A 14,070-nucleotide genomic window follows, 5' to 3' on the forward strand; every position below is an offset into this window, starting at 1 on the left:
AATCCTATACCTTCTTCCATGTCTGAAGCTTTCTTTTAATATTGGAGGTACTCTGCCCTATAAAAATTACATTGAACATTTGGGCATTTTTAGGGCTCTTAGGATCCAGATGAGTGAACCCGTGACCATAGTCCTAAGATACTATGGCTCTCTCAAGAACTGGTCTCGCTTAGTTATTTTCACTTTCCCTAACAGCTGAATCAGGGCATCCAAAAGTCATTCTATTCCGTGTGTGGGGTCAGCGAGCCCTCCAGCAGGACAGAAGGACCAGGAGGGGTGGATACAAAGGTTGAGGGGGCTTAACAGAGGGGCTGTCACTGGTGTGGCAGTTCTGTTGGGTGGAGGCAGGGCATAGGGAGAGGATGGCAGGGGTGCCAAGGCGGTGGGAGCTAAAAGATCGCCCTCAGGGTCAGGAGGGAGGACTGGCATTTGTGATTTATGAGTCCCTTTCTGAACTAAGATTTCACTTTTTTTTTCTGTAACTCTTTGTTCTGATACAGAGTCATGAAAGCTTTCACATAATTCTATTCATCTCATTTACCCTTGTGATTACAGAAAAGGTCAAGTTGGAGGATAGTATAATTTAGAGACCAATTTGCTGGCTACTTTTCCTCATCTGCCAATTCATATTGAGGCCATACAGTGTTACAAAAGAAAATCACCTTTTTCTTTTTCATAAGATCTGACCCGAAATATTCCCAGTTCTTAAAGATGCATCTTAGTGGGCTGCATTCCAGGATCTCTTGAACATTCCTCATTTTCCAGACACACACACACACTTACACACTCACACAATCTAATTCGGTGAACCAAAAGCACCTAGAGTCTTTTACGCCCTCAGCGGTCAATACTTCCACTTCCTGGGACTCTTCTAAGACCTTACCTAGGTGCTTACCAAATAACTTCAGATACCTAGGGCCTTTTACACCCTCAGTGGTCAATACTTCTGATTCTTGGGACTCTTCTAAGGCCTTACCTAGAACTTACCAAATAACTCCAGGTGCATTTCACGCCTCCCAAGGAATCACTGTTGGGTCCAAAGTGGGTCGGACTTTAGGACTTCCCTGAGATCTTGAGAACTCTCTGGGTGGCACCAGAACGTCAAGCAGAGTCCCCTGCACAGCCCATCTCAGGAACCTAGCAATGACTTCTGGCTAGCTCACAAGAAATGTTGCCAGGTGTAAACCCCAGGTTCTGCTTGGCATTTCTTGTTACAGCCAATGAACAAGAGGCCAAGGTGGGAGAAGAAAGCTGCCTTTATTTCATTGTGCTAGGAAAGGAGCAATCAGGGCTGCTGCCTCCTAGACTGCTTGCAGGCAGCTTGGGGATGTGGGCTTTTACAGACAGCAGACAAAGAAATGCAAATTCATCATGAATATTCAGGATTGACCTTCATGCAGATGCTCAGAGCTTGGGGATGACTAGGCATTTTCTTTAGACAAGGGTTTGATTCTCTGGGATGGAGGAAGAGGTCAATTTTCCTTCATTAGCATGTTAAGTCTCCACATAGAGGTGGATTGAGGCCATCTATGGCTCATTCTGTGGTTATTTTGTCAAGGACAATTTCAGAAGAATGTGCAGCCCATTCTGCTAGGTGTAGGAGGATAAGCCAGAGCAAGTGTCTAATAAAGCTTGGGCTCTGAGGCTGTCTGCCTCAAGAGGGCATCTAAAATGAGAGAAAATGAGGGATCCATGTGACCTCTGTCAGATACTCTAAGGGAGTAAGAGGAAGAGATGATTTGCTAACACTTACTCCAAGACACAGAAGACATCTAGGAGAAAAAGAAAACCAACTCTGTCAATCCTAAATAAAATTTGAGTGGGCTGAAGTAACAGGAATTCCTTTAGTAGTAGTCTTTATTTCCCTGCAGTCAGAACCTGAGACAATGCTTTCATAAAAGTGGATTATATGGGAAATAATCCCAGGTGGTAGGAATGTGGGACAGGAAGAATAAAGCAGGGAAAGTAAGAGAGCCAATATGAAGATGAATCATATTGTTGGCCATGCTCTTGATGACTGACATCTCTTCTGAGAGTTCTTTCAGGAACGTTATGAAACTCATCTCAGAATGTCTGCCTGAGGACAAAGAGGGGACACATTTATTTATCAGATCCCATTGTCCTTTCAGGTCAAGTGTGGCTCAGCAGGCTCTAAATTCCACATACTTCCAGATTGCACTTCTGCAGATGTCCTGTGGGTGTCTGCAGCATCCCAAGCTACTGTCAGACAAGCCCAAGGACATCAGCAGGAGTTTCTTGATCAGGGATGAGCAAGTAGAAGGGCTGTGAGTTTTTACCTATGTGGAACTGGTTGCCTCTGCAAGGCCTGGAGGAAGATGTGGGGCCATTTGTACTTGAAATAATACACAGGAAGTATTCCACCCACTTTTCAAACAACTTGTGGGACAAACCAAAATTCAAAACCTGGATCCATTTTCCCTACCCTAACATTTCTTTGACATTTTCCATTCTGTCTCTGCTCAGACCTTACTACCAACTGGTTCCTCAGAATTAGTTACAACATAAAACACTTGCTTTATGGCCTATCAACACTGAATGAATATGGACCATTAGTTTGTGATCAAAATCCACAGGGTATAAAGAATTATTTACCTTGACATACCTGTGTGTTCAGAACTTGAGAAGCATGAAACCAATTTCAGCGGCACATTTGGCTAACATTTCTTTTGTGAGATCTCTCTTCCCATGAAAAAAGTGAGAATGAGGAATGGGATAATTATATCTCAGTTAATTCACTTTAAATTCCATGGAGAATCAAACATCAAACTTATTTGTAATTTCCACCCCTGAGACTACAGTGGATACAACTTTTGGATAGGAAAAAAAAAACATTTTCAACATAAATGTTGGTGACGACATTTATTTTCTATTAGTTACAGAAATCTGAAGAGAATATCCTCTCTTCAGGGAATACAGTGAAGTACTACACCCAGGACCAACCAATGCTGATTGGATGGTGAAATTTATTAATGTTTAGTGTGTATAGCATGGATGGTAAACAAACATTTATTCTGACTGCTTTGTAAGCTCTGAACACTACCTTTGACCCAGAGCTAAAAGAATTCATTTATGAGCTAATCACCTGGTAAGTGAAAATAAACTAAGCTATAGGAAATAAACATTGCATCAAACAGAAGAAATTAAGTTTGCATATCTATACATACATATAAATATATCTAGATAATATAAATTACATTTTTTATCCATGCATATGTTGATTTTAATCCTTTTGCAATGTGCATTTGCCCTCTTTTGTACAAGCTTTTGCAAGCATTTAAAAAATAACTTCCCATCATTTAAGTAAAATTCATTGAATGATTCCAGTCCTATCCCTGGGCAAATGTCAAAATAAAGCAAATTTTTTTAAGTATAATATTGGGAAATTCATGAAGGAAATAATGATGGTATTCACTGTTATATACGGGGCTTATCAGAGGAGATATCGAAGGAAGTGATATATGAATGAAGTGAATGACTTGCATTTTAGATAAAGGAGAAAAGATAACTATAAAGAAAAAGACACAAGTCAAAGAAATTAAGAGATACACTAAAGTGGAGATTCATCACTCCCTTTCTCCTTTGCTACTCTTTGTGTGAGAAGCATACAGTGGGTAATTAAGAGTGTGAAATGTTATGGGTTTAGATGTCTTAATATCAGAGTCTCCTGTGCACCAGTGTGGACCACATTTAATGAGTAGGGGAGAGAATAGGTGAATTGTACTGAAAAAAGAAGGGCTTGCTTCAGGAGAGAATTAGTACTAGTAACAGGAGACAACCTGGAAGCTGTTGGGAAAAATTCATCTCTGCTTTGACATTTTGGGTGAGAAAACATAGGTTGCAGGAAGAACTAACATAAAAGTTCCTAGAATAATTCCAAGAATAGAAGAACTATCACAGTCACTTAGGCTTCAAATGCAATCATATTTTTTTATTGCTCTCCATAATGTTGTTAATGTATATTATGCTTTTAACACAGGGTGAGGGTTACCATGAGTCAGATGTGATACTTATCCTGGATGTAAACAACTCAATAATCAAGATAAATAATATTTTAATGGAATATACATTTTTTATTATTGCACTTTAGATGAAGGGTTACAGAACAAACTAGCTACTCATTGAACAGTTAGTACACATATTGTTTTATGACATTGGTTGCCAACTCCATGTAAACACCATCCCTTCTCAACCTGAAGTTCCCTGTTACCAGCTTTCCTATCCCCTCTTGCTTTCTAGTACTTGCGCCTGGGCTAGTGTGCCCCTTTAGTTTTGTTTTCTTTTGTGGGACTGTCTAACCTTTGGCTAAAGGGTGAGTCTCAGGTATGACTTCATTAGTGAGCTAAAAGGGTGTATGAAATATATTTTTTAATGATGCAAAAATTCACGACAAATGGAATATAAAAATTTTAAATAAAGACAGGATTTGAACCTACATTAGCATACTTCATCCTGGTCCTTTTACAACCTATCAAGAGGACAAGCTATTCCAGGACAAGTAATGCATCCTCTGTAAGCTCACTTTTGCATCCCATACGTAGAGTGAATATAAATCTTAATTTATACTATGAGCTATTATAACTATTACTATCACTCCATTTCACTCTCAAAAGTAACCTAATTAGAATGGTAAGTTCCATGGTAAACCTACCAGTACAAGGTTTAGAATTAATGACTTTAAATATAGGATAGCTGATTGAATAACTTAATTTGTTACTACTATACTCACTCTGATTCATACCATGCTTAGTCAATATTTCTAATGCTAACTTGTCACTTTTTTTCCAGTTACACCTTCTGAGAATTCACTGCATCAGACCATGGAAAACGTCAATAACGTCACTGAATTTATACTTTTGGGACTTTCCCAGAACAAGAAGATTAAAACTTTGTACTTTCTGCTATTCTTATTTTGTTATATAGCTATTTGGATGGGAAACTTGCTCATAATCATTTCCATCACATGCAGTCAGTTAATAGGCCAACCTATGTATTTCTTTCTTAATTACCTTGCTTTCTCAGACCTGTGTTATACCTCAACGGTGACACCCAAGCTACTCACCGACTTACTGAAAGAAATGAACAGGATTTCTTATGCTAGCTGCATGGCACAGCTTTTTGCTACACACTTCTTTGGGGGGATTGAAATCTTCATCCTCACAGTGATGGCCTATGACCGCTACGTGGCTATCTGCAAGCCCCTACACTACATGGTCATCATGAGCAGGAGGAAACGTTATATATTGATCTTTGCTTGCTGTATTGGGGCATTTCTGCATTCCTTTGTCCAGTGTCTCCTCACTATCAACCTACCCTTCTGTGGCCCCAGTGAGATAGATCACTACTTCTGTGATATTTATCCTTTGCTGAAACTGGCCTGCACTGACACATACAGCATAGGGATCCTGGTTGTTGCCAATTCAGGCATGACAGGTTTGGTGAATTTTGTTGTCTTGATGCTGTCTTACTTCTTCATATTATACACTATCAGGGTTTACCCTGCTGAAAGCCGCAGCAAAGCTCTTTCCACTTGCAGTTCCCACATAACAGTTGTGGTTCTATTCTTTGTGCCTATCCTGTATATTTATATTAGACCAGCCATCACTTTTCCAGAAGATAAAGTGTTTGCTCTTTTCTACACCATCATTGCCCCCATGTTCAACCCTCTGATCTACACTTTGAGAAACATGGAGATGAAGAATGCCATGAGGAAAGTGTGGTGCCAGAATCCATTTTCGATTGGAAGGCAGTTATTCTGAAAGGCATATCTACTCCTCATTACACACCCTATTCAAGTGAGTTTGCCCTACCGTAAGTTTATTAAAGCAGAAACTGACTATGAGAAACATAAGCATAGCCACTGACATCAGTTCATTAATATTATAATTTACTTTGAACTACTTCGTTCTTTCTTTATTGACCTATATTTTTTATCGACATTGTCCCCTGGTACTTTGAGTCATTATTTCCTTGTTCAACTACTTTTAGTTGATATTTTTTTCTTTGTGTTTTGTTCAAAGGTTGCTAATCAGTGCCCACATTTCTAATTTCTCTATGTTTTGTTCCATGGATAATCTCAAAATTTATGGAAACTCCATTGGCATCTATCATCCCAGATTTAAAGGGCCATATGGCCTATTGGCACAGTGGTTAAGTGATTGGCTGCTAACCAAAATGTCGGTTGTTCAAAGCCACCAGCCACTTTAAAGTGACATCTTTGCTTTTTAACACTTTAAAGAGGTCTTTTGCAGCAGATTTCCCCAGTGGGATGCATCATTTGATTTCTTGATTGCTGCTTCCATGGGTGTTGATTGTGGATCCAAGTAAAAAGAAATCCTTGACAACTTCAATCTTTTCTCTGTTTATCATGATGTTGCTTATTGGTCCAGTTGTGAGGAGTTTTGTTTTCTTTATGTTGAGGTGTAATCCATACTGAAGTCTCTAGTCTTAGATCTTCATCAGTAAGTGCTTCAAATCCTCTTCACTTTCAGCAAGCAAGGTTGTGTCATCTGCATATCGCAGGTTGTTAATGAGTCTTCCTCCAATCCTGGTCTCATGTTCTTCTTCATATAGTCCAGCTTTTCAGATTATTTGCTCAGCATACAGATTGAATAAGTATGGTGAAAGGATACAACCTTGACACACACCTTTCCTGACTTTAAACCTTATAGTAGCCCCTTGTTCTGTTCGATGACTGCCTCTTGATCTATGTACAGGTTCCTCATGAGCACAATTAAGTGTTCTGATATTCTTATTCTTCGAAGTGTTATCCATAATGTGTTATGATCCATACAGTTGAATTCCTTCTCATAATCAATAAAACACAGGTAAATATCTTTCTGGTATTCTCTGCTTTCAGCCAGGATCCATCTGACATCAGCAATGATATCCCTGGTTCCAAGTCCTCTTCTGAATCCGGCTTTAACTTCTGGCAGTTCTCTGTTGTACACTGCTCCAATCGCTTTTAAATGATCTTCAGCAAAATTTTATTTGCATGGGATGTTAATGATATTGTTGGATATTTTCTGCATTCAGTTTTTTAGGTGCCTTCCAACCTGAGGGGCTCATCTTCCAGCACTATATCAGACAATGTTCCCCTGCTATTCATAATGTTTTCACTGGCTAATTTTTTAAGAAGTAGACCACCAGACCCTTCTTCCTAGTCTGCCTTAGTCTGGAAGCTCAGCTGAAACCTGTCCACCATGGGTAACCCTGTTGGTGTTTGAATACTGGTGGAGTAGCTTCCAGCATTACAGCAATATGCAAGCCCCCACAGTATGACAAAGTGACAGATGCATGGAGGAGTATTTGTGACCTTGGGTAATTTAAACCACATTCAATTCCCATCTTAAGTATATATGATGTGACTTTACTATATCTATATTGAAAAAATCATCCAAACTAACAAGGAGACATATTTATAAAATGTATACATACTGCCAGGTCATGGGGTTATATAGAGATATCCTGGGGGACAGGGGATTCATTGGCCTATGATTTGGGAGATTTGAATTCCTTTTTTTTGCTGACTATTCAATATTTTGTACTATCTTTGTTTCCTATAAAATTAGGTAGAGATTAATTTTATGGTAATGTAATAAAGTGGTTTGAGATAGAAGGTTTAAAATAGATTTTTAAATGTATAAAGAGGTATATACAGTCAATGTAATTTTCCACCCAGCCTTTTTCAACATCACCAAAAGATCTATTAGGAAAAAAAAAAAGGAGTTTTAGTAAGACCTTTTAATTTGGAGGGTGTGTGTGTGTGTGATTTGACTCTTTCTAATATAAGTTGGCTGTTTTTCTTGTAAGAACAGATCTTATGAATAACAGGTTTATCATATATGCAGATTCTGTTGTAAAATTGGGAAAATAATATGTAAATAAACCTAAAGCACTCCAAAAGCATTGAGCCATTACTTATGTTTCCTGATTCTTTGGTATCTGGGATGGTTGATTTGGCCATTGTCCAGTTGGACCCCGGTAGAAGTCCTTCTTGTCCACAGTCAGAGCTGTGGGAAGCCAACATATATTGACGTAGAAAAAGACGTGAAGAGGAATAAATATCAACAAAAGGGTGATGTTTAATGTCCAAATGGGTCACTAAAACATGAGATTGATTCCAATAGTGTATGAGAACCAGGGTTATGCAATAAGATATTCACACATTAATTCAATAAATATTTATTGAGTTTTTAATATATGGTATAAAGTTTGCTTGTTATTAAGAAAAGAGCAGTGAAATAAACATAACATGACCCCTAACCTGATGAAACTTAAAATCTAGTGAAGAATTAAAACAAGGGAAGCAAGTCAGGAAAGGAACTGAAAGAGGTACTCTACTGATGGCCGGCTATATTTCAAAGCCTGGCTTCTACATGGTCTGGAGTTGTCATGAGATGATATTCATTTGCATTTCATTTTTCCCTGCAAATGCCCTTCAAATCATTTGCTTCCTTTCCATAAACATTCGATTGCACCACTCTTCCTTCATGGCATTTTTCATCTCCATGTTTCTAAGTGTGTAGATAAGAGGGTTGAGCATGGGGACAATAATTGTGTAAAATAGCGTAAACATTTTGTCTTCTGGTAAAGTTGTTGCTGGTCTAATATAAATTAAGATGACAGATGCAAAAAACAGAATCACAACAGTGATGTGGGAACTGCAAGTGGAAAGTGCTTTGTGGCAGCTCTCTGCAGAGTGTGCTCTCAAATTATACATTATCATAACGTAGGAGGCCATCAATGCAACGAAGATCACCATTCCCATCAGACCAGAATTGGCAATGAGTAAGAAACCAATTTTGTCTGTATCAGTGCAGGCCAGTTTCAACAAAGGATAGACAACACAGAAATAGTGATCTATTTCACTGGGGCCACAGAAAGGTAAAAAAAATTGTAAGAAGAAATAGACCAAGGGAATGCAGAAGTCCCCCAGCACATGATGCTATGAGAATTGAGTTACATCTTTGCGTGTTCATGATGATGGCATAGTGTAGTGGTTTGCAGATGGCAACGTACCAGTCATAGGCCATCCCAGTGAGGATGAAAACCTCAATACCTCCAAAGAAGTGTGTGGTAAAAAGTTGTGTCATGCAGTTTTTATAGGAAATGATCCTCATTTCTGTCAGTAAGTCGGTCATTAGTTTGAGTGTCACAGTGGAGGTATAGAAAAGGTCTGAGAGAGCAAGGTAACTAAGGAGGAAGTACACAGGCTGGTTAATTAGCTGGCTGAATGTGATGGAAATCATAATAACCAAATTTCCCAACCATATCGTGAGGTAACATAGTAAGAAAAATAAAAAGCAGAGCATTCGGACTTTCTTATTCTGAGAAAAGTCCCAGGAGAAGAAATAAAGTAACATTACTTCTATTTTCCATGGTTTGATGAAATTAGGGATGGCTCCAGAAAGTTACCTGAAATGACAAAATTAATGAGACAAATTATTGATGAGAAAAAGGAAATCTATTATCTAATTGAAATGGCACAAATGCTTTTTTTTTTAGACCCAAGCTATTTTGAGGTTCATAGAAACCACTTATTCATTCAACAAAATTATTTTGAACATTTAATGGCACTACTATTCTAAGAACTGAGGATACAGTGATGGATTAGGCACAATCCAAGATTTTGTGTAATTTGAATGTTTTGGTGAGTAAACAGAAAATTATTCTGATGTAGAATAAATCAACAAGATAATTCTCAATAGTTTTAAGTAGGTTGACTATATAATGTAAAATCTGAACTGGAGACTTTTGCGAGTGAAACAGAGCACTGATAATAATTACACTGTGAGAACAGGCACAAAACAGAAATTTCCAGGGAGAGCCAAGATGAGTTTCACAGTAATGATGAGTCCCCTAACCTCTGTGATCATCATGGAAAACTGCTTTGTGTACCTCACAAGATTATTTTTCATAAATTACTAGAAAAATGGGTATGAAATAACTTAATAAGCCAAGGAGAATTACTTAAACATAAGATATTGCATTTGCCCAATTATTTAGGTATTTGTAAGACAAATCTTTACTATACTATCAGAACCTTGTAATGTTAACTTCTACGAAAAACACAGAACAAAACAAATAGCAATTACTAAGATTTTATTCAGAGGGCGTGTTATGTTTGTACATATATGAACTATTATATGCTCAGTTTCTCTCACTAAACAGGTATAACTTTCTCCATTTTCAGATGAGGAAAGTAAAACGTTGAGTGGTTGAGTAATAGATACAAGCTCACAACTCTAATAAGCAACCACTATTGGTTTTGAACGTACATAGACAGCTTTGGGGCCCTGGTGGCACAGTGTTTAAGCATTTGGCTGCTAACCAAAAAGGTCAGTAGTTCAAATCCACCAGCCACTCCCTGGAAACCCTATAGGGCAGTTTTGCTCTGTCCTATAGGGTCACTATGAGTTGGAATCTACTCGATGGCAAAGAATTTTTTCTTTTTAGGCTATGTTTTGGCTTGTGCTCTAAAATATTATGCTATGTTACCTTCTAGAAACAGGGAGACTTGCAAAGTATTTTATTTAAAGGATCTATTGTAGACCTGTTGGGGACCTATATACCAAGTCAGTATTTGTAGCATTCATGCCTAGTATCAAACCAGAAGAAATAATTTTAGATAAAGAAGAGGAGTTGAGCTGTTGAAGACTAACACAGGTTATATCGGCAGAGAGAAGAGTAAACTTTTTAATTTCAAAGGAAAAAAAAAAGGAAAATAATTTCAGCACAGAAGCATAATATGCAGTTATTCTACTCAAGATTAAAGCCTTCTTCATATTGACAATCTAGGAGGTCACAAGCTAGCCAGCTTTATCTGTTGCCATATGTCTTAATAGGCATAACCTATATACTTATGTGCAATTCATAGAGTTAGGCCATATATTCAGAGGCAGGACCTACATAGAGTAGAGAACCCTATGTCTACTTTCTAGACTGATCTAATTTGTAGTTCTTCTGTTACTATGAATCGACAATTGAGAATCAACAGAATTTGTAGAAACCCTGAAGTATACAGAAAAATGATGTAAGTAAACAAAAGCAATTGATCATGGAAGAAAGAAGAACTATTTAAAAATCTTTGTAACTATCTTCAAAAATAGTGCAGAAAGTATTGTTGGGGGAGTCCTTCTTCCTCACCACACATGTTTCAATATAGAGGAATTTTCAAAGGAATCACAATGCTGGACTCTCTCTACTCCTCTGTTATGTTGTTCTGGGGTAGTTGGAGGTATTGACTGACCAACTACTTTTGGAGAAAGATCTAGAGACATGCAGCTTATCTCCTTTCTCCCAACTCATTAGGTCTCTGGTTGTGTAAAATGGAGGTAACCATAGGACTTACATGACTGGTTTGTTCCTAATGAGATCACAAAAATGGGGGGGGGGGCATTTATACTGTGCTTGGCACATGAAAAAACAAAACAAAAAAATAAACCAGTTGCCACCAAGTTGTTTCCAACTCATGGCACCCCCACGTGTGTCATACTAGAACTGTGTTCCATAGCTTTTCAATGGCTGACATTTTGAAAGTAGATCACCAGGTCTTTTTTCCCAGGTGCCTCCAGGTGGACTCGAACCACCAACCTTTTACCAACCTATTGGATAGCAGTGTACGCATTAACCGTTTTCACCAACTTGGGGCTCTGCTTGTCCCGTAAAACCAAACCAAACCCACTGCAGTGGAGTCAATTCTGACTCATAGCAACCCCATAGGGTTTCCAAGGCTGTAAACCTACAGAAGCAGACTGCCACATTTTTCTCCTGCCGAGCCTCTGGTGGTTTTGAATCGCCAACCTTTCAATTAGCAGTCGGCAGCTTTTGCTAAATAGATTATTAACTAAGGAAAAAATTTGGACTTAAACAAAATGTACTAAAATTTTGAACAAATAATACAATATTAAAAATTACCAATCATCCATTTGTCAAGTAACTCAGGATTAAACAGAAGAGCAAATTATTTTTCTGAATTCACTTGTAATCTCTTCAAGTTTGTAAAAGGATATTTTTTTCCATAACATTTTATTTTTTCTAAATGTGTTTTGTAGCTCTGCTTTTTGTATACTTACAGCTTGGCTTTTCTTTTTTTAATTCATTTTTCTTGGAGGTTTAGAGTAAATGCACTTTGAATTTTTTAAACGTCATTCCTGGTTCAACATTTTTAAAAGCAATTAAAACATTTTTAAACAACACTGATGTCTTCTGCCTTTTATATTAAGTTGAATGTGTTCTACTCTAAACAAATTTATTGAGACACATGTATTTGAAAAACATTTTAGTAGTTTTTAATTTGGGGGTTATTATTTAACAGTCAGTGCTTCTTTATGTAAGAAATATTTATCTGAAGTTTAGCAATTCTTCAGTTTCTGTTCAAGTCTTCTGTTAAATTCAAGTGAAATTAATTTAAATATTTCAACAAATTGTTAACAGTGACTACTTCCAGATAGTTAGACTATGGTGAATTTAATTTTCTAATTTGTACGCTTCTGTAATTTACAAATGTTCTACCATAAACTTGTATTTATATTCAGAAAATGGAAATATTTTATAAAGAAAAGTATATTTTACATTATTAATAAATATATGTGAAATTAATTTGAAAGTGTCTTTATAAATATGTCTGCCTATTTCTCCTTTAAATGCAGCCTACAATATTTGAGAATTGTGACTATATGGATCTAGAACCCAACTAAGATTCTTAACGGGAAACTAAGACCAGGAGTTCACCCTGATAATTTAAAAATGTATTAAGAATCAAAAACATTATTATTATCAAGTTTCTTTTAGTTGAAAGACTGATATAGTCTTCTTATACTGTTCTGATTTGCTAAATAAATATGAATATTTCAACTATCTGAGTCAATATCACCAAAAGTCTTGCAATGTAAGACAATAGATGGATAAGGATTTAGAAAATCATAAAGCATTATGCAATTTTCAACACTGTTGTCACATTACTCTGGGCATGAAGAGATGATATGATAATCAACATAAATTTATTACAAAATATTCAGTTTTTTTCTAGTTACCTACACTTAAAAAAAAGTAAATTTTTAGAAAACTCATTTGACTTACATCTTACTAGACAGTCAAATATGGTTGCTCAGATGGAAACATAAAGAAAACCGAACCACTTTTCTAGTATTAAAAATTTCCCTCCAGCACATTATAAAACAAATTATGCAGGCTGCTTTGCTCAACCATTTTTCTCCCTTAACTTCTTACAGAATCAAGCACACAAGCTGCAGGATTCCATAAGAGAATTTATTCTCTTCATATTCTCTCAAATAGAAGAAGGTATTGGAAGAAGTACAGTCAGAATGCTCTTTAGCAGCCAGATGGTGAGACTGCATCTCCTTTACTTTGGACATGTTATCAGGAGGGACCAATTCTTGGACAAGGGCATCATTCTTGGTAAAGTCAAAGGTCAGAGAAAAGAGGAAGACCCTCAACAAGATGGATTGACACAATAGCCACTACAATGGGCTCAATCATACCTACTGTTTTGAGGATGGCAGACGAAGGAGAAACTTTTGTTCTGTTTTACTTAGGGTTGCTGTGAGTCAGATCTGACTCAAGGGCATCAAACAACATGCTTCCTTTTTAAGTAACCATCTGGTAAAAGCACTGTATCAGTACACTAGAGATCAAATTTTTTCTTCCTCCCTGTCATTTAACAGTTGATTACATAAGAGTTCAGGTTTACATCTATGGAATGAAGGAGTTGCATTAGACAATCTCAGAAGACCTCCCAGATTCTGATAGTGTGTGACTCCTTGTTCTGTTAGTTTGTAGAAAATACCATATTTAGGTACCTGTCATCCTTCTCCATCCTTTCCCTGATCCATAGGATAAATCGAGACTCAGGAAAAACATAGTATTTTGAAGTTTGTTATTTTCTCTGTACCTCAGTTGCTTTCTCTGTAATTTTGAGATAATAGTAACACCTCCTTCTAGGGTTATTTGTTGCATAAAAATGAGCTAACAAATGTGAAGTTCTTGGAACAATGCCTGGAAGATATTGCACATCCAATAATTGTTAGC

At 37.2% G+C, this 14,070-nt stretch overlaps 1 protein-coding gene and 1 pseudogene across 1 annotated transcript; one reads left to right on the forward strand and one right to left on the reverse strand.

The window, feature by feature from the left end:
• The first annotated feature begins 4,780 nt into the window (after positions 1-4,780).
• On the forward strand, positions 4,781-5,870 carry LOC101349777 (olfactory receptor 4P4-like). The gene is given in 2 exon segments (XM_004390955.2): positions 4,781-4,795; positions 4,797-5,870. Coding segments are annotated over 2 exon segments (996 nt in total). The 3' UTR covers positions 5,778-5,870.
• Positions 5,871-8,458: 2,588 nt separating this feature from the next.
• LOC101350030 (olfactory receptor 4P4-like) lies at positions 8,459-9,402 on the reverse strand (annotated as a pseudogene).
• Positions 9,403-14,070: the final 4,668 nt, after the last annotated feature.

The sequence above is a fragment of the Trichechus manatus genome, unplaced genomic scaffold (genome assembly GCF_000243295.1).
Source record: "Trichechus manatus latirostris isolate Lorelei unplaced genomic scaffold, TriManLat1.0 scaffold00362, whole genome shotgun sequence".
Taxonomy (NCBI): Eukaryota; Metazoa; Chordata; class Mammalia; order Sirenia; family Trichechidae; genus Trichechus; species Trichechus manatus.